The 22,161-nt window shown below is 40.1% G+C and overlaps 1 protein-coding gene across 8 annotated transcripts in view; it reads right to left on the bottom strand.

Moving 5' to 3' along the window:
- Positions 1-22,161, bottom strand: part of LOC119489820 — a 22,773-nt gene extending 612 nt beyond the window's left edge. Inside the window, exons 1-4 of one of the 8 annotated variants that reach the window (XM_037772724.1) lie at positions 21,645-22,159; positions 14,219-14,542; positions 12,224-12,256; positions 7,385-7,991 (exon numbers count right to left, since the gene is read on the bottom strand). In XM_037772724.1, coding sequence (XP_037628652.1) covers positions 7,929-7,991; positions 12,224-12,256; positions 14,219-14,542; positions 21,645-22,106 — 882 coding nt within the window. In that variant the 5' untranslated portion in view covers positions 22,107-22,159 and the 3' untranslated portion in view covers positions 7,385-7,928. Of the gene's footprint in view, positions 1-2,104; positions 2,435-2,515; positions 3,049-7,384; positions 7,992-11,885; positions 12,257-14,218; positions 14,543-14,622; positions 15,126-21,233; positions 21,564-21,644 lie in introns of those variants that run through there. The other 7 variants (XM_037772721.1, XM_037772726.1, XM_037772725.1 and 4 more) reach the window with 7 other exon arrangements.

Here is a 22,161-nt window from a genome sequence, read left to right as displayed (position 1 = left end):
TTCTAACAATATAACTCAAATCTACTCTGATGTATCTGTTAAGAAAATCCCAAAAGTTGAATCATATCTCATATTCTGGGGACTTTTATTCTGTAAATCCAGGAATCAGACACATGGACAAAGTCTTACAAGAAGAAACATCTGTATGCATAAATACTGCAGGACAGATGCTGATATACACACAGAAAACTGATGCAGCAGCGACCTCTAGTGACCTCTGTGTAGATTACACGTCTGTCAGAGGAAATCAGACACTACATGTTACATGTTCAGGTGTCATTTCTGAGGTTTCCATTTTACAAATGTAACTTCACAGCCTGCTCTTCACATCTGGATCTGGAGTTGATACCTTGTTGTGGTTGTAGACTAAAGGCAGCTGTTTTTTACACCAAACATGCTTATCTTTGTTGGTCATTTTACCATCTATGATGTAGAACCCCAAAATATTTCCACACACTTCTTCTAACATGCTTCGGTGTCGTGATTATCCAATCAGCTGTGAATTAACACATTCTCACTCCCATCTCGTCAAATACCGCCGCTTGGTCAGTGCCCCTCGGCATCAGAGACCGACACACAGGCAACCCCAGGGACGGTGTGTCAATACACGCTCATTACATGCATAGTGTCATTTCAAAATAAACTTCCCTTTTCACAGGAAGTTAGGTTTATGCAACACAACCACTTAGTCAGGGTTAGGAAACGGCCGTGGTTGATGTTAACTTCAATGACTAGCGACTCAAGTGACTCACGGGACTGACGATACCAAAGAGGCACATGACAAAATAAGTCAACGTTACTTTTAGTTTCACACGGGACACAAACAGCGGTCTGCTGGTTGAAAGTCTTGTGTTTGTTTGACCCATCTACCTCCCCTCCCGCCCTCCTGAACGGACTCTCACGCTATTAATACTACGTCACTTGCTCCGACCGTCGAATAATGGAGTGGGTGGGTATACATTGGAGTTGAAAGCCCGGTTGAGCCAAGGGGCACTGACCAATTGGCGGTATTTGACAGGCTGGAAGTGAGATTGAATTGCCCAATCAGCGCATCAACTCTTTTTCAACAAAGACAAGTTTAATGTCGAATTTTTGCCGTTTCCATACAGCTTTTCTAATGTGATACTTCAAAATGCTCATAAAAATATGTGAATGGAAACACAGCTAATGAAACACATTGTCTCTTCTTGTGTAGACATGAAGATAAATGACAAAATAACGGAGTTGGAGCACTTTTTTGTGCTGAAATGAATGAGGACGCACATTTTGTATCTGTTCAAAATGTACCTTAAAGGGAGATTTGTCAAGTATTTAATACTCTTATCAACATGGGAGTGGGCAAATATGCCGCTTTATGCAAATGTATGTATATATGTATTATTGGAAATCAATTAACAACACAAAACAATGACAAATATTGTTCAGAAACCCTCACAGGTACTGCATTTAGCATAAAAATGTGCTCAAATCATAACATGGCAAACTGCAGCCCAACAGGCAACAACAGCTGTCAGTGTGTCAGTGTGCTGACTTGACTATGACTTGCCCCAAATTGCATGTGATTATCATAAAGTGGGCATGTCTGTAAAGGGGAGACTCGTGGGTACCCATAGAACCCATTTTCACTCAAATATCTTGAGGTCAGAGGTCAAGGGACCCCTTTGAAAATGGATTTGACAGCTTTTTCTTGCCAAAATGTAGTGTACATTTAGAACATTATTTAGCCTCCTTCATGACAAGCTAGTATGACATGGTTGGTACCAATTCCTCAGTTTTTCTCGTTTCATATGATACCAGTATCTTCACTCTAGCTACAACCTCAAAATCACAAGTTGTGTTAATGCGTTAAGGAATTCAATAATTTAACCTTTATTTAAATCTCGAGGAATCATTGAGGGCATGCCCCCATTTTCAATGAAAGAAATTAGCGTTAAAACAAATTTGCATTAACGCGCTATTATCGCGTTAACTTTGACAGCCCTAAACTAAATTCTAGGAAACTGCTGATACAAAAACACAAAAAAGAACTTCTGCCTACTAGAATCTGAACACTTTCTACAACATTTTGACGCAAACTGAAAGAAAACTGTTTGTGATTCTTTACCTGGTTGTCGGCGTCTCGTGCTAGTAGTCGTTGTTGCTCCTCAGAGATGGTCGGTCTAGCGGAAGTGTTAATCAGGTCTAAAGCAACGTCGAAACACTTTTCCCATTGTCCACCACGGATTCTGTTCTTCACTTCTTCAGTCAACTGATCTTTTGCAGATTTCCTCAAAATCTCTTTCAGCACGTTGTCCTCCTCCTCTAGAATCAGCTTGTCAAATAGAAATCTTTTGTTGCAAGAACTTGATTTTTCTCCAAAGCATTTCCTCCATTGGCAGAGCGGAATAAGGAACGCCACCAGAACGATACCAAAGAGTGTAAAGCCGCCAATAACCTGAAAAATAAACAAAGATGGTTGTATTATAACAACATGACTGCGTTCTTGTAGTTCTAGAGTAACAATAGAAACACTCACCCTGGACCAGTTCTTCAGTTCAGCGATGATTACTCGTTCTTTCTCAGTGATATTGTTCTTGGCTTTGCAGGCTAACGGAGCCTGTTGTTCAGAGTGGTCATTCTTACAGCAAACGTACCAGTCTCCATCGAGGTACACAAAAGCAACCCACAGCAGGCCGACTAACGCTGCCTTCAAAAAGTGGCGGATGAAAGAACCCCAAAAGTTGCAGGTGGTCGGCCTGCAGCATCCAGCACATGAGCACAGGTATCTACAGACTCTCTGGAACGATCTGTCTGTCAACAGGATTAAGAGGAGGATTATAAAAACGGGCAGAACCATGTACACATGACATTGAGAGGGTTGTGGTTCGCAGCTGCACTCAAAGTCCCTGTTGAGCAGAAAAGTGTAGGTGAACATCAGAGTGATGGCGACGTAGGTACTGAGCTTCTCAGAGGCTAGGGTAGCCAGGAGGTTCTCCATCTTCAAAGTTTAGTTGGTATCAACTGGCAGCTCATATACCCTCTCAACTTGTTCTAACCTGAAGCCAGGCATTTCCTGTTTTGTCAGGCAGGACATGCCTGGTTTCATGTCAGATAGTCATCCATGTTTGAAACTGAAAGTATTTTATTCATGGTGTTTTGTGTAGTTGATTATGTTAACCCTTAACCCTCTGAGACCCACAAGAGACCCGTCTTAGTCTTTTTTAGGGGGGTACAGGGGGTCTTTAGGGGGAGATAGTGGGTCAACAGTAGATGTCACATAGAAGTGGTGTACATCATCTGAAAGCTGGGAACCTGAAGATTAATTTGTGTGTCAAGTTCTTCTAGTCATAAATCTGTAATAAACATGAATTAATTTCTTATTTAAAATAAATTGTGAAAGTATATCAGGGTTTAGAACATTATGATAGAAGTATATGATGGTCATCCTCATGCTCTATTATGTCTCACAAGTTGTTGCAGCAATCTTTGGGTTGATACCAATTGTTACTTACTGTTAATGATCAATAATCCCTCCAAAATACCACATTAAGACACCAAGACCTTGAGGAACACCATAGAAAAAGCCATGCTGGGATTTGATGTCAAAAACTTTTGACGTTTGGAGATTTCTGCAAGATGGTGAGCACTTATGTTGTGAAGGGGTTTTTGAAGTGGGGTTGTATGTATAGTCCAGTGTACTGAGAGGTCAAATAACTGTTTTTATGAATGGAGTCTGGTGGCTTTGAAAAGAGCAGTATAACGGCTTCAGTTCCCCGTCAGAAAGGGCTGTCTGACAGCGAGGTAAAGCGGCTGTGGACACCTAAAAAAAAAATCAATATCAGTTGATATACAGTGGTCGCTATTGTTAGCATATTTTCACCAATTTACCTCGGTATTAGTTTGTTTGCTCCAACATGTATTAGCCGTTGTTAGTTGTACATGAACATAGTTTTTCGACACCGACATCAGTTCATTTTACATTTATTCAAAGAAACACAAAAATGTGTTAATGTTTACATTTTGTTTATGAATGTTTTTTATTGCTTGAGATTTGTCAGTTACCCTCAAGAGGGAAACATTAAAATCCACCAAAATAACAAGAACATTTCTATATTTCTCTACTATACAAATTAGTGAGTCCTGTATATTCATGATTACCTACACCTGTTTTATCTTAAAATTAATTTAAATCATCCTACAAAACTAAACTACAACATCCTACAGTTTCCTCTGTATTACTTCAACAGTGCTGAGAACATTTTAACAAGTTTAAATTGAACAATTCTTTCATACTGCAACTAAGGGTCATCCTTTGAATTATATTACTATATTTTTTAAAGATGTTAATAATCCTGCAACCCAAACTAAAATTATAACTGGGATAAAAGCAAATACAGATGAATGAGGAAACACTGTACAAATAAATACATTCAGCAGAAAAGAGTGCAAAACACAAATACAAAAACAAGAAATGTAACCAAAGCAGTCTCAGGTAGCCTAATAAATTGTACAAATACAACACTTTTTTTTAAGGCAATCATGTTTCGAGTGTTAAAACTGATTCACCTCACTAACTATTGATTATTGTCTAACACCAAGGTCCAGTCCGATATCTAACCAGTTTATTGAAAATAGTTTTAAGGATTTTTAACTTAACTTTTTCCAACTTTCAAAGTTTTTGTTCCGTTTGTTTTGTGCTGTAAAGCACTCATTGGAGAGCAGCCAGGTGTGTAAGGGAGCTTTCAGGAACTTTTAAGGGTTCCTTCAAATATTCTGGAGCTCTGTTGTTCTATTAAATATTGATGACGTGGTAATAAATCCAGATGAACTCTGGTATTTAGCGTGCATTGTGGGAATCCATAGAGGACCAAATATGGTTCCCTGAGGAGCTCCTTCATGAACGTTTCGTGAAACCTGACAGTGTTTTTGGAGGTTCTTTATATGTTTTTTGTGGGTAAATTTGCTGCTGAGGAACCAAGTATCAGGTTAAGATAGGAACTTGTTGTTACATGGATATGTTTTCAGTTCTTCTACAACTGATGTCACAGCATCACAACAACACTGCCTCAACATCACATCTGCAGAAGAGCTTCCTGTTGCCGGTTAGCTGCATGCACCAAGACGTCTCAAGCATGAATACATTTTTCTTTGTGTTTTATGGGCACCAATAGAGAAAGACAATATAATTATTATTTCAGATGACGACATGCTAATTAGTGATACATCACCTAAATCTATTGCTGTATCACAATAAAGAGTAAAATATAGTGTCGACAACACAGACAATGGAACCTGAACATGTGGGGGGATGTCATGTTCAGTGATGAGTCCAGGTTCTGTCTGCGAAAGTTGGATGGCAGGGTCAAAGTTTGGAGACGACGTGGAGAATGCTATGCTGATTGTTGCACCGATGGAGTAACAGCTGGTGGGGGCAGTGTCATGGTGTGTGTGTGTGTGTGGGGGGGGGGTGGGGGGGGGGGGGGGGGGAGGGCGACATCTCCCTCACTAGCAAAACAAGGCTTGTCATCATTGAAGGCCATCTTAATGCAGTGAGATATCGGGATGAGATTCTGCAGCCAGTGGCGATCCCATACCTCCACAATCTGGGACCTAACTTCATCCTCCAAGAAACAACGCTCGCCCCCACAGAGCCAGGGTTATCACAGACTACCTCCACAATGTGGGAGTAGAGAGAATGGAACAGCCTGCCAAGAGTCCAGATCTCAACCCAATTCAACACTTGTGGGATCAGCTTGGGCGTGCTGTACGTGTCAGCGTGACCAACACAACCAGGCTGGCTGACCTGCAATGAATCCTGGTTGAGAAATGGAACGCCATCCCACAGCAACGTGTGACCAGGTTGGTGACCAGCATGAGGAGGAGGTGCCAGGCTGTGGTGGCTGCGTATGGATCTTCCACCGCTACTTAGGCTCCTGACGGTGTATTAAATGAATAAAGTGTAAAATAGACAATATGTCTTGTTTGTTCCTTGTTACTGATAGAGAGTTCAATCATCCAATCCACCAAACAACTCAAAACAAGAGTCAATACCAACAGGAGAATACACTGTTTACCATTGAAGGAGCATTTTTGGCAAATTTTTCTTAGGCGCTACCCACATAATCAGCTGTGCTGCTCATCCCACAAATGCATGATCCTTACAAGTTGGACATCATTGTGAAGGTAACTAAACAGGCTTTCCAACGATGTAAAATACAATGCCAATTAGCATTCTAACAACAGAGAAATAATCCACCAAACACAAGTTTCCAAACTTTTATTTCCCAGTTTATATAACACTTTTTGTGTTGTAAAAACAAAATAAAACAGAACACAACAGTAAACAGTGTTAGAATTGAAAAACGTTACACCGATAAGAGTATGTGTTTAACCCTGTTTATGTTGGTGGGTATGAATAGATAAGCAGAACACAAGAACAGTGGTGTTTACTATTTTGTTACACGTGCATTTGTTGCAGTATTATTGTGTGTCGAGTCACTGTAAACTACAGAGAGTAGTTCAGATTGAAGAGGGGAGGGATGTAATGAAGTGACTGTTGGTTGTCATTACAGCCCAGAACCAGTAGAGTGCTCTAGAGCCATACACATGGTAGGATTACCCAGAATGAGGTGCAGTGTATATACAGCCCATGCAGCAGAGGCTGTACAGAAACAAAAGTACACTGTAAAAAAAAACATTTTTTATTTCAAAATGACAGGGACATTTTTTTTAAAATTAAAAGAATTAACTGTTTATTGAAATGTGTAAAAAAAAAATCTGTATAAATGGAATACATTAAAGGGACTGTTCGTAACTTTTTAAGCGTATAAATGAACCGGGTCGGGATCCTATGCGCACTCGCGTGTGGCCGAAGTCTCGTCTCCTCTGCCTGCTTGCCTTCACTCACACAAGGCGCGTTCTCGCTCCATCTCTACACGTGCATGCGCGCTCACTCCACACTGCAGAAGAGTTAGTTTAGCTCTGAGAATATCTAGTGAATGTACAGTGGACGTTTGTGCAGAAATAACTGCTGCAGCTCCTCCAGACCAACAGAGGTTTTCCGTGACGGGGCTCCGCAACGAGTAACGTTTTCGCCTCCGACCGGGTCCCGGTGTCTCCCTGTGGGCGCAGTCGGGAGACGATAACGTTTCTTTTCCTGCTTCATCCCCGGCACCGACCCGCTTTTGCTGAAGCAGGAAAAGCCAACACTAGGATCAGCAGTGATTCATGGAGAGACCTTCATCTGGTCAGCTAACATTAATGCCAAGCAGATGCAATATAGAGTGATATTGTGGTTTTAGCTGACGTATGTCGCCTCACTGTTTTGAGCGATGCTTGTTCATGTCTATGTAGAGCAAGCAAGCGCAAGCCAGACGCTGACTTTTGTTGACTTAATGGCCACAGGTGTCGCTGTTGACAAGCAATTCTGAAAGTTACAAATAGTCCCTTTAAATGTCCGTTTTTTTTAACAGCTTTTGAATGTTAATTCTAACAAAACTAACCGTAAAAATAAAGTATTCTTTACTGATAAAAGTAGCAGGATTTCTTGTAATTTTACAAAAAAATGTTTGTTACACCGATATATCACTGTCAAATACATAAAAGTACTGTTATTAATCTATTTAAAAGTGTATAACTGCAAGAAAATATATGACTAAAGAAATAAATATTTTGTCATTTTTGTCACAACCACTACTTTATGTACATAAACTAAAAAAAAACACAGGTATTGACTATCCTATGAGACAGTTAAAAACTGCATTTTAACAGATTTTGAACTTATAAGCATTAAATTTAAATAGCCGTTCCATTTCTTCATCATCCGAGCACCAAAACATTTCTGCAGAGAAAACTGAATCAGAGTCGGTTTAGACGTTTCATCCTATAATCACAGATTAAAGCTCGTTATATGTTTGTTGACTGTTGACTGATGAATGGAAATGTGACCTTCACATTATCGAACAGATGTTGTTACTTTTTGGTTGTTCAACTCCTATTAGAACCTGCAGTTCCTGGGAAAAAAACACACAAATTATTAGATAAATTGTGGTATTTTCTAACAATATAACTCTAATCTACTCTAAGAAAATCCTAAAGGTTGAATCATATCTCATATTCTGGGGACTTTTATTCTGTAAATCCAGGAATCAGACACATGGACAAAGTCTTACATGAAGAAACATCTGTATGCATAAATACTGCAGGACAGATGCTGTTATACACACAGAAAACTGATGTAGCAGCGACCTCTAGTGACCTTTGTGTAGATTACACGTCTGTCAGAGGAAATCAGACACTACATGTTACATGTTCTGGTAATAAATGTGAGACCGACACACAGGGTAGCCCTCTAGCGGTACTTTCGGACGGACCAGGGACGGCGTTTCAATGCACGCTCGTTACATACAAAGTGTCCTTTCAAAATAAACTTCCCTTTACACAGGAAGTTAGGTTAAGGCAACACAACCACTTGGAAACAGGAAACTGCTGATACAAAAACACGAAAAAAGGACTTCTGCCTACTAGAATCTGAACACTTTCTACGACTTTTGACGCGAACTGAATGAAAACTGTTTGTGATACTTTACCTGGCCGGTGCTGTGTCCTGGTGGTTGGTCTTCCTGGGAAAAAAACACACACATTATTAGATAAATTGTGGTATTTTCTAACAATATAACTCTAATCTACTCTAAGAAAATCCTAAAGGTTGAATCATATCTCATATTCTGGGGACTTTTATTCTGTAAATCCAGGAATCAGACACATGGACAAAGTCTTACATGAAGAAACATCTGTATGCATAAATACTGCAGGGCAGATGCTGTTATACACACAGAAAACTGATGTAGCAGCGACCTCTAGTGACCTTTGTGTAGATTACACGTCTGTCAGAGGAAATCAGACACTACATGTTACATGTTCTGGTAATAAATGTGAGACCGACACACAGGGTAGCCCTCTAGCGGTACTTTCGGACAGACCAGGGACGGCGTTTCAATGCACGCTCGTTACATACAAAGTGTCCTTTCAAAATAAACTTCCCTTTACACAGGAAGTTAGGTTAAGGCAACACAACCACTTGGAAACAGGAAACTGCTGATACAAAAACACGAAAAAGGACTTCTGCCTACTAGAATCTGAACACTTTCTACGACTTTTTGACGCGAACTGAATGAAAACTGTTTGTGATACTTTACCTGGCCGGTGCTGTGTCCTGGTGGTTGGTCTTCCTGGGAAAAAAACACACACATTATTAGATAAATTGTGGTATTTTCTAACAATATAACTCTAATCTACTCTAAGAAAATCCTAAAGGTTGAATCATATCTCATATTCTGGGGACTTTTATTCTGTAAATCCAGGAATCAGACACATGGACAAAGTCTTACATGAAGAAACATCTGTATGCATAAATACTGCAGGGCAGATGCTGTTATACACACAGAAAACTGATGTAGCAGCGACCTCTAGTGACCTTTGTGTAGATTACACGTCTGTCAGAGGAAATCAGACACTACATGTTACATGTTCTGGTAATAAATGTGAGACCGACACACAGGGTAGCCCTCTAGCGGTACTTTCGGACGGACCAGGGACGGCGTTTCAATGCACGCTCGTTACATACAAAGTGTCCTTTCAAAATAAACTTCCCTTTACACAGGAAGTTAGGTTAAGGCAACACAACCACTTGGAAACAGGAAACTGCTGATACAAAAACACGAAAAAGGACTTCTGCCTACTAGAATCTGAACACTTTCTACGACTTTTTGACGCGAACTGAATGAAAACTGTTTGTGATACTTTACCTGGCCGGTGCTGTGTCCTGGTGGTTGGTCTTCCTGGGAAAAAAACACACACATTATTAGATAAATTGTGGTATTTTCTAACAATATAACTCTAATCTACTCTAAGAAAATCCTAAAGGTTGAATCATATCTCATATTCTGGGGACTTTTATTCTGTAAATCCAGGAATCAGACACATGGACAAAGTCTTACATGAAGAAACATCTGTATGCATAAATACTGCAGGGCAGATGCTGTTATACACACAGAAAACTGATGTAGCAGCGACCTCTAGTGACCTTTGTGTAGATTACACGTCTGTCAGAGGAAATCAGACACTACATGTTACATGTTCTGGTAATAAATGTGAGACCGACACACAGGGTAGCCCTCTAGCGGTACTTTCGGACAGACCAGGGACGGCGTTTCAATGCACGCTCGTTACATACAAAGTGTCCTTTCAAAATAAACTTCCCTTTACACAGGAAGTTAGGTTAAGGCAACACAACCACTTAGAAACAGGAAACTGCTGATACAAAAACACGAAAAAGGACTTCTGCCTACTAGAATCTGAACACTTTCTACGACTTTTTGACGCGAACTGAATGAAAACTGTTTGTGATACTTTACCTGGCCGGTGCTGTGTCCTGGTGGTTGGTCTTCCTGGGAAAAAAAACACACACATTATTAGATAAATTGTGGTATTTTCTAACAATATAACTCTAATCTACTCTAAGAAAATCCTAAAGGTTGAATCATATCTCATATTCTGGGGACTTTTATTCTGTAAATCCAGGAATCAGACACATGGACAAAGTCTTACATGAAGAAACATCTGTATGCATAAATACTGCAGGGCAGATGCTGTTATACACACAGAAAACTGATGTAGCAGCGACCTCTAGTGACCTTTGTGTAGATTACACGTCTGTCAGAGGAAATCAGACACTACATGTTACATGTTCTGGTAATAAATGTGAGACCGACACACAGGGTAGCCCTCTAGCGGTACTTTCGGACGGACCAGGGACGGCGTTTCAATGCACGCTCGTTACATACAAAGTGTCCTTTCAAAATAAACTTCCCTTTACACAGGAAGTTAGGTTAAGGCAACACAACCACTTGGAAACAGGAAACTGCTGATACAAAAACACGAAAAAGGACTTCTGCCTACTAGAATCTGAACACTTTCTACGACTTTTTGACGCGAACTGAATGAAAACTGTTTGTGATACTTTACCTGGCCGGTGCTGTGTCCTGGTGGTTGGTCTTCCTGGGAAAAAAACACACACATTATTAGATAAATTGTGGTATTTTCTAACAATATAACTCTAATCTACTCTAAGAAAATCCTAAAGGTTGAATCATATCTCATATTCTGGGGACTTTTATTCTGTAAATCCAGGAATCAGACACATGGACAAAGTCTTACATGAAGAAACATCTGTATGCATAAATACTGCAGGGCAGATGCTGTTATACACACAGAAAACTGATGTAGCAGCGACCTCTAGTGACCTTTGTGTAGATTACACGTCTGTCAGAGGAAATCAGACACTACATGTTACATGTTCTGGTAATAAATGTGAGACCGACACACAGGGTAGCCCTCTAGCGGTACTTTCGGACAGACCAGGGACGGCGTTTCAATGCACGCTCGTTACATACAAAGTGTCCTTTCAAAATAAACTTCCCTTTACACAGGAAGTTAGGTTAAGGCAACACAACCACTTGGAAACAGGAAACTGCTGATACAAAAACACGAAAAAGGACTTCTGCCTACTAGAATCTGAACACTTTCTACGACTTTTTGACGCGAACTGAATGAAAACTGTTTGTGATACTTTACCTGGCCGGTGCTGTGTCCTGGTGGTTGGTCTTCCTGGGAAAAAAAACACACACATTATTAGATAAATTGTGGTATTTTCTAACAATATAACTCTAATCTACTCTAAGAAAATCCTAAAGGTTGAATCATATCTCATATTCTGGGGACTTTTATTCTGTAAATCCAGGAATCAGACACATGGACAAAGTCTTACATGAAGAAACATCTGTATGCATAAATACTGCAGGGCAGATGCTGTTATACACACAGAAAACTGATGTAGCAGCGACCTCTAGTGACCTTTGTGTAGATTACACGTCTGTCAGAGGAAATCAGACACTACATGTTACATGTTCTGGTAATAAATGTGAGACCGACACACAGGGTAGCCCTCTAGCGGTACTTTCGGACAGACCAGGGACGGCGTTTCAATGCACGCTCGTTACATACAAAGTGTCCTTTCAAAATAAACTTCCCTTTACACAGGAAGTTAGGTTAAGGCAACACAACCACTTGGAAACAGGAAACTGCTGATACAAAAACACGAAAAAGGACTTCTGCCTACTAGAATCTGAACACTTTCTACGACTTTTTGACGCGAACTGAATGAAAACTGTTTGTGATACTTTACCTGGCCGGTGCTGTGTCCTGGTGGTTGGTCTTCCTGGGAAAAAAACACACACATTATTAGATAAATTGTGGTATTTTCTAACAATATAACTCTAATCTACTCTAAGAAAATCCTAAAGGTTGAATCATATCTCATATTCTGGGGACTTTAATTCTGTAAATCCAGGAATCAGACACATGGACAAAGTCTTACATGAAGAAACATCTGTATGCATAAATACTGCAGGGCAGATGCTGTTATACACACAGAAAACTGATGTAGCAGCGACCTCTAGTGACCTCTGTGTAGATTACACGTCTGTCAGAGGAAATCAGACACTACATGTTACATGTTTAGGTGTCATTTCAGAGGTTTCCATTTTACAGATGTAACTTCACAGTCTGCTTTCCACATCTGGATCTGGAGTCGATACCTTCAGACTTGTTGTGGTTGTAGACTAAAGGCAGCTGTTTTTTACACCAAACATGCTAATTTGTTGGTCATTTTACCATCTATGATGTAGAACCCCAAAATATTTCCACACACTTCTTTTAACATGCTTCGGTGTCATAATTATCCAATCAGCTGTGAATTAACACATTCTCACTCCCAACTCATCAAATACCGCCGCTTGGTCAGTGCCCTTCCGCATCAGAGACCGACACACAGGCAACCCCAAGGACGGTGTGTCAATACACGCTCGTTACATGCATAGTGTCATTTCAAAATAAACTTCCCTTTTCACAGGAAGTTAGGTTTAGGCAACACAACCACTTAGTCAGGGTTAGGACACATTCGTGGTTGATGTTAACTTACACTTATTAGCGACTCACGTGACTCACGGGACTGATGATACCAACGAGTCACGTGACAAAATAAGTAAACGTTACTTTTAGTGTCACACGGGACACAAACAGCGGTCTGCTGGTTGAAAGTCTTGTGTTTGTTTGACCCATCTACCTCCCCTCCCGCCCTCCTGAACGGACTCTCACGCTATTAATACTACGTCACTTGCTCCGACCGTCGAATAATGGAGTGGGTTGGTTTACATTGGAGTCAGTTGAAAGCCCGGTTTGTCACAAACTGTTGCTAAAGGGCGCCTCGTAGCGTTGGTCTCCGATGCCGAGGGGCACTGACCAATTGGCGGTATTTGACAGGCTGGAAGTGAGAACGAATTGCCCAATCAGCGCATCAACTCTTTTTCAACAAAGACAAGATTAATGTCGAATTTTTGCCGTTTCCATACAGCTTTTCTAATGTGATTCTTCAAAATGCTCATAGAAATATGTGAATGGAAACACAGCTAATGAAACACATTGTCTCTTCTTGTGTAGACATGAAGATAAACGACAAAATAACGGAGTTGGAGCACTTTTTTGTGCTGAAATGAATGACGTAACAGGCAACAACAGCTGTCAATGTATCAGTGTGCTGACTTGACTATGACTTGCCCCAAACTGCATGTGATTATTATAAAGTGGGCATGTCTGTAAAGGGGAGACTCGTGGGTACCCATAGAACCCATTTACATTCACTGATCTTGAGGTCAGAGGTCAAGGGACCCCTTTGAAAATGACTGTGACAGTTTTTTCTGGCCAAAATTTAGTGTACGTTTAGAACGTTATTTAGCCTCCTTCATGACAAGCTAGTATGACATGGTTGGTACCAATTCCTCAGTTTTTCTAGTTTCATATGATTCCAGTATCTTCACTCTAGCTACAACCTCAAAATCACAAGTTGTGTTAAAGCCCAGTTTGTCAAGAATTCATTAATTTAACCTTTATTTAAATCTCGAGGAATCATTGAGGGCATGTCCACATTTTCAATGAAAAAATCTGCGGCGTTAAAACAAATTTGCATTAACGCGCTATTATCGCGTTAACTTTGACAGCCCTAAACTAAACTCTAGGAAACTGCTGATACAAAAACACAAAAAGAACTTCTGCCTACTAGAATCTGAACACTTTCTACAACATTTTGATGCAAACTGAAAGAAAACTGTTTGTGATTCTTTACCTGGTTGTCGGCGTCTCGTGCTAGTAGTCGTTGTTGCTCCTCAGAGATGGTCGATCTAGCGGAAGTGTTAATCAGGTCTAAAGCAACGTCGAAACACTTTTCCCATTGTCCACCACGGATTCTGTTCTTCACTTCTTCAGTCAACTGATCTTTTGCAGATTTCCTCAAAATGTCTTTCAGCACGTCGTCCTCCTCCTCTAAAATCAGCCTCTCAAATAGAAATCTTCTGTTGCAACAACTTGATTGTCCTTCACAGCATTTCCTGCTGAGCGGAATAAGGAACGCCACCACAACGATACCACAGAGTATTGAGACCCCAATAACCTGAAAAATAAACAAAGATGGTTGTATTATAACAGCATGACTGCGTTCTTGTAGTTCTAGAGAACAATAGAAACACTCACCCTGGACGTGTTCCTCAGTTCAGCGATGGTTTCTTTTTCTTTCTCAGTGATTTTGTCCTTGGCTTTGCAGGCTAACGGAGCCTGATCAGTGCCGTTATTCTTACAGCAAAGGTACCAGTCTCCATCGAGGTACACAAAAGAAACCCACAGCAGGCCGACTAACACTGCCTTCAAAAAGTGGCGGATGAAAGAACCCCAAAAGTTGCGGGTGGTCGGCTTGCAGCATCCAGCACATGAGCACAGGTATCTACAGACTCTCTTGAACGATCTGTCTGTCAACAGGATTAAGAGGAGGATTATAAAAACGGGCAGAACCATGTACAAATTACATTGAACGCGTTGTGGTTTGCAGGTGCACTCAAAGTCCCTGTTGAGCAGAAAAGTGTAGGTGAACATCAGAGTGATGGCGGCAAAGGTCCTGAGCTTCTTAGAGGCTAGGGTAGTCAGGAGGTTCTCCATCTTCAAAGTGTAGTTGGTATCAGATGGCAGCTCATATACCCTCTCAACTTGTTCCTGAAGCCAGGCATTTCCTGTTTTGTCAGGCAGGACATACCTGGTTTCATGTCAGTGAGTCATCCATGTTTGAAACTGAAAGTATTTTATTCATGGTGTTTTGTGTAGTTGATTATGTTAACCCTTAACTGTCTGAGACCCACAATAGACCCGTCTTAGTCTTTTTTAGGGAGGTACAGGGGGTCTTTAGGGGGAGATAGTGGGTCAACAGTAGATGTCACATAGAAGTGGTGTACATCATCTGAAAGCTGAGAACCTGAAGATTAATTTGTGTGTCAAGTTCTTCTAGTCATAAATCTGTAATAAACATGAATTAATTACTTATTTAAAATAAATTGTGAAAGTATATCAGGGTTTAGAACATTATGATAGAAGTATATGATGGTCATCCTTATGCTCTATTATGTCTCACAAGTTGTTGCAGCAATTTTTGGGTTGATACCAATTGTTACTTACTGTTAATGATCAATAATCCCTCCAAAAACCACATTAAGACAACAAAGACCTTGAGGAACACCATAGAAAAAGCCATGCTGGGTTTTGATGTCAAAAACTTTTGACGTTGGAAGATTTCTGCAAGATGGTGAGCACGTCTGTTGTAGAGGGGTTTTTGAAGTGGGGTTGTATGTATAGTCCTGTGTTCTGAGAGGTCAAATAACTGTTTTTATGAATGGAGTCTGGTGGCTTTGAAAAGAGCAATATAACAGCTTCGGTTCCCCGTCAGAAAGGGCTGTCTGACGGCGAGGTAAAGCGGCTGTGGACGGGAGCAGCAGAAAAACAGATTTTAGAGACCTAAAAAAAAATCAATATCAGTTTATATATAGTGGTCGCTATAGTTGGCATATTGTCACCAATTTACCTCGGTATTAGTTTGTTTGCTCCAACATGTATTAGCCGTTGTTAGTTGTACTTGAACATAGTTTTTCGACACCGACATCAGTTCATTTTACATTTATTCAAAGAAACACAAAAATGTGTTAATGTTTACATTTTGTTTATGAATGTTTTTTATTGCTTGAGATTTGTCAGTTACCCTCAAGAGGGAAACATTAAAATCCACCAAAATAACAAGAACATTTCTATATTTCTGTACTATACAAATTAGTGAGTCCTGTATATTCATGATTACCTACACCTGTTTTATCTTAAAATTAATTTAAATCATCCTACAAAACTAAACTACAATATCCTACAGTTTCCTCTGTATTCCTTCCACAGTGCTGAGAAAATTTTAATAAGTTTAAATTGAACAATTCTTTCATACTGCAACTAAGGGTCATACTTTGAATTATATTACTATAATTTTTTAAAGATGTTAATAATCCTGCAACACAAACTAAAATTATAACTGGGATAAAAGCAAATACAGATGAATGAGGAAACACTGTACAAATAAATACATTCAGCAGAAAAGAGTGCAAAACACGAATACAAAAACAAGAAATGTAACCAAAGCAGTCTCAGGTAGCCTAATAAATTGTACAAATACAACACTTTTTTTTAAGGCAATCATGTTTCAAGTGTTAAAACTGATTCACCTCACTAACTATTGATTATTGTCTAACACCAAGGTCCAGTCCGATATCTAACCAGTTTATTAAAAATAGTTTCAAGGATTTTTAGTCTTTAGTTTTAAAAAAGCGAGTTAGCTGATGAGATTAAACAGGATCATTTCAGTTGTCTAACTTTCGTTGTGAGAGTTCAGGGTTTATAAATTCACCCGTTGATCCTGTTTAACTTGTTCACATCAGCTCCAGAGTGTGAGACTGTACAGCTCTGAGTCTGTTGAATAAACACAAAAACACAACGTGAACCTGTTCAACCATTCGCTCCACTGACGACTGAGAGTCAACATTTGCAGCTGGAACGTTTAGAGAATATTTCCTTTACACCCTGAGAATATTTTTACCGTCGTTATTTACAATAGCTTTCAAGAGCAAACACATCAAGTGTTTCAATTACAAACTAATTTGTAATAAAACGTGTACATGAGGATATCCCTGCTTCCCAACACGATCACATAGGTAGAGTTTACATTTCTACCATGTTTCCATGTATTGACTGAACGATAGAGTGTTTTTCTCTTTCTAGCAGAAGCAGAGAGCAGCTGAGGTTATCTAAAGATCACAACTTCATTATCTCTTCTCTATTTTTAAAGTTCTCTCAACATGATTTAATGCTCAGAATATCAAACACTGCACAGTTTTGTAATTTCTATACTTCATTATTTTGGTTTCATTATTTGAGAATAAAAGCCTCTTGTTAACAAATGAAGGAATTCTGTCCACAGAAAAAAAACGCTTGAGGGCTTTTATTTTTAAATGAAAGCAGGAAGTGCTGTTGATTTAAATATAAATCTTTGTCAACTCAGTAAAGTCACTAATAAAAGGGTCAAAGGTTATTGTAGGTTATTGTTGTGAAATAAACCCCGAGAGGGCGATGGACCCTGACGCGAAGCGGAGATCTTGCGTCACCCTGAAGGGGTTTATTTCACAACAATGACCCGCTAGCTGTACATTATCCTGCTTATTACACGGCTACTTACTTTAGAAATCAATAATTTGACACAAAAACGGCCCACCAAAGTCCCATATCAGAACTGCGCCCATAGCAACGGTCTGTTATACATAGCAACGATCTGCTATAAAGAAATAACAGACCGTAGAACGCCGTAATTGACCAATCAGAATCGAGTATTCAACAAAGCCGTGTAATAATAGTCATTATCTCAGATAACAAGGGGGTGAGATTCTGCAGCCAGTGGCGATCCCATAGCTCCACAATCTTGGACATAACGTCCTCCTCCAAGATGTCAACGCTCGCCCCACAGAGCCAGGGTTATCACAGACTACCTCCACAATGTGGCAGTAGAGAGAATGGAACGGCCTGCCACGAGTCCACACCTCAACCCAATTCAACACTTGTGGGATCAGCTTGGGCGTGCTGTTAGGGTGACCAACACAACCATGCTGGCTGACCTGAAGTGAATCCAGGTTGAGGAATGGAACGCCATCCCACAGCAACGTGTGACCAGGTTGGTGACCAGCATGAGGAGGAGGTGCCAGACTGTGGTGGCTGCGTATGGATCTTCCACCGCTACTGAGGCTCCTGACGGTGTATTAAATGAATAAAGTATAAAATAGACAATATGTCTTGTTTGTTCCTTGTTACTGATAGAGAGTTCAATCATCCAATCCACCAAACAACTCAAAACAAGAGTCAGTACCAACAGGAGAATACACTGTTTACCATTGAAGGAGCATTTTTGGCAAATTTTTCTTGGGAGCTACCCACATTATCAGCTGTGCTGCTCATCCCACAAATGCATGATCCTTACAACTGGACATCATTGCGAAGGTAAATAAACAGGCTTTCCAACGATGTAAAATATAATGCCAATTAGCATTGTAACAACAGAGAAATAATCCACCAAACACAAGTTTCCGAACTTTTTTTCCACAGTTTATATAACATTTTTTGTGTTGTAAAAACAAAAAAAACAGCAGACAACAGTAATCAATGTTAGAATTGAAAAACACTACACTGATAAGAGTATGTGTTTAACCCTGTTAATGTTGGTGGGTATGAATAGATAAGCAGAACACAAGAACAGTGGTGTTTACTATTTTGTTAAGTTACACGTGCATTTGTTGCAGTATTATTGTGTGTCGAGTCACTGTAAACTACAGAGAGTAGTTCAGATTGAAGAGGGGAGGGATGTAATGAAGTGACTGTTGGTTGTCATTACAGCCCAGAACCAGTAGAGTGCTCCAGAGCCATACACATGGTAGGATTACCCAGAGTGAGGTGCAGTGTATATACAGCCCATGCAGCAGAGGCTGTACAGAAACAAAAGTACACTGTAAAAAAAAAAAAAATTTATTTCAAAATGACAGGGACATTTTTTTTAAAAATTACAAGAATTAACTATTTATTTAAATGTTTCATGTGTTTTAACAAAAATAAATCCGTATAAATGGAATACATTTAATATCTGTTTTTTTTAACAGCTTTTGAATGCTAATTCTTCTTTTATTCTGTAAATCCAGGAATCAGACACATGGACAAAGTCTTACATGAAGAAATATCTGTATGCATAAATACTGCAGGACAGATGCTGATACACACAGAAAACTGATGTAGCAGCGACCTCTAGTGACCTCTGTGTAGATTACACGTCTGTCAGAGGAAATCAGACACTACATGTTACATGTTCAGGTGTCATTTCTGAGGTTTCCATTTTACAGATGTAACTTCACAGTCTGCTCTTCACATCTGGATTTGGAGTCGATATCTTGTTGTGGTTGTAGACTAAAGGCAGCTGTTTTTTACACCAAACATGCTTATCTTTGTTGGTCATTTTACCATCTATGATGTAGAACCCCAAAATATTTCCACACACTTCTTCTAACATGCTTCGGTGTCGTGATTATCCAATCAGCTGTGAATTAACACATTCTCACTCCCAACTCGTCAAATACTGCCGCTTGTTCAGCGCCCCTGGGCATCAGAGACCGACACACAGGCAACCCCAGGGACGGTGTGTCAATACACGCTCGTTACATGCATAGTGTCATTTCAAAATAAACTTCCCTTTTCACAGGAAGTTAGGTTTAGGCAACACAATCACTTAGTCAGGGTTAGGACACGTTCGTGGTTGATGTTAACTTCAATGACTAGTGACTCAAGTGACTCACGGGACTGACGATACCAAAGAGGCACTTGACAAAATAAGTAAACGTGACTTTTAGTTTCACACGGGACACAAACAGCGGTCTACTGGTTGAAAGTCTTGTGTTTGTTTGACCCATCTACCTCCCCTCCCGCCCTCCTGAACGGACTCTCACGCTATTAATACTACGTCACTTGCTCCGACCGTCGAATAATGGCGTGGGTTGGTTTACATTGGAGTCAGTTGAAAGCCCGGTTTGTCACAAACTGTTGCTAAAGGGCGCCTCCGTGTGTCGGTCTCCGATGCCGAGGGGCACTGACCAATTGGCGGTATTTGACAGGCTGGAAGTGAGATTGAATTGCCCAATCAGCGCATCAACTCTTTTTCAACAAAGACAAGTTTAATGTCGAATTTTTGCCGTTTCCATACAGCTTTTCTAATGTGATACTTCAAAATGCTCATAAAAATATGTGAATGGAAACACAGCTAATGAAACACATTGTCTCTTCTTGTGTAGACATGAAGATAAACGACAAAATAACGGAGTTGGAGCACTTTTTTGTGCTGAAATGAATGAGGACGCACATTTTGTATCTGTTCAAAATGTACCTTAAAGGGAGATTTGTCAAGTATTTAATACTCTTATCAACATGGGAGTGGACAAATATGCCGCTTTATGCAAATGTATGTATATATGTATTATTGGAAATCAATTAACAACACAAAACAATGACAAATATTGTTCAGAAACCCTCACAGGTACTGCATTTAGCATAAAAATGTGCTCAAATCATAACATGGCAAACTGCAGCCCAACAGGCAACAACAGCTGTCAGTGTGTCAGTGTGCTGACTTGACTATGACTTGCCCCAAACTGCATGTGATTATCATAAAGTGGGCATGTCTGTAGAGGGGAGACTCGTGGGTACCCAGAGAACCCATTTTCACTCAAATATCTTGAGGTCAGAGGTCAAGGGATCCCTTTGAAAATGGATTTGACAGCTTTTTCTTGCCAAAATGTAGTGTACATTTAGAACATTATTTAGCCTCCTTCATGACAAGCTAGTATGACATGGTTGGTACCAATTCCTCAGTTTTTCTCGTTTCATATGATACCAGTATCTTCACTCTAGCTACAACCTCAAAATCACAAGTTGTGTTAATGCGTTAAGGAATTCATTAATTTAACCTTTATTTAAATCTCGAGGAATCATTGAGGGCATGCCCCCATTTTCAATGAAAGAAATTAGCGTTAAAACAAATTTGCATTAACGCGCTATTATCGCGTTAACTTTGACAGCCCTAAACTAAATTCTAGGAAACTGCTGATACAAAAACACAAAAAAGAATTTCTGCCTACTAGAATCTGAACACTTTCTACAACATTTTGACGCAAACTGGATGAAAACTGTTTGTGATTCTTTACCTGGTTGTCGGCGTCTCGTGCTAGTAGTCGTTGTTGCTCCTCAGAGATGGTCGGTCTAGCGGAAGCGTTAATCAGGTCTAAAGCAACGTCGAAACACTTTTCCCATTGTCCACCACGGATTCTGTTCTTCACTTCTTCAGTCAACTGATCTTTTGCAGATTTCCTCAAAATCTCTTTCAGCACGTTGTCCTCCTCCTCTAAAATCAGCTTGTCAAATAGAAATCTTTTGTTGCAAGAACTTGATTTTTCTCCAAAGCATTTCCTCCATTGGCAGAGCGGAATAAGGGTCGCCACCAGAACGATACCAAAGAGTGTAAAGCCGCCAATAACCTGAAAAATAAACAAAGATGGTTGTATTATAACAGCATGACTGCGTTCTTGTAGTTCTAGAGAACAATAGAAAAGACTCACCCTGGACTCGTTCCTCAGTTCAGCGATGGTTTCTTGTTCTTCCTCAGTGATATTGTCCTTGGCTTTGCAGGCTAACGGAGCCTGTTGTTCAGAGTGGTCATTCTCACAGCAAACGTACCAGTCTCCATCGAGGTACACAAAAGCAACCCACAGCAGGCTGACTAACGCTGTCTTCAAAATATGGCGGATGAAAGAACCCCAAAAGTTACAGGTGGTTTCCCTGCTGCATCCAGCACATGAGCACAGGTATCTACAGACTCTCTGGAACGATCTGTCTGTCAACAGGATTAAGAGGAGGATTATAAAAAAGGGCAGAAACAGGTACACAAAACATTGAAAGCGTTGTGGTTTGCAGGTGCACTCAAAGTCCCTGCCGAGCAGAAAAGTGTAGGTGAAAATCAGAATGACGGCGGCATAGCTGCTGAGCTTCTTAGAGGCTAGGGTAGCCAGGAGGCTCTTCATCTTCAAAGTCTAGTTGGTATAAAATGGCAGCTCATATACCCTCTCAACTTGTTCT

The sequence above is a fragment of the Sebastes umbrosus genome, chromosome 6 (genome assembly GCF_015220745.1).
Source record: "Sebastes umbrosus isolate fSebUmb1 chromosome 6, fSebUmb1.pri, whole genome shotgun sequence".
In the NCBI taxonomy this organism is placed as follows: domain Eukaryota; kingdom Metazoa; phylum Chordata; class Actinopteri; order Perciformes; family Sebastidae; genus Sebastes; species Sebastes umbrosus.
Note: the sequence above shows the minus strand (reverse complement) of the source record. Positions and strands in the feature narration are given on the sequence as shown.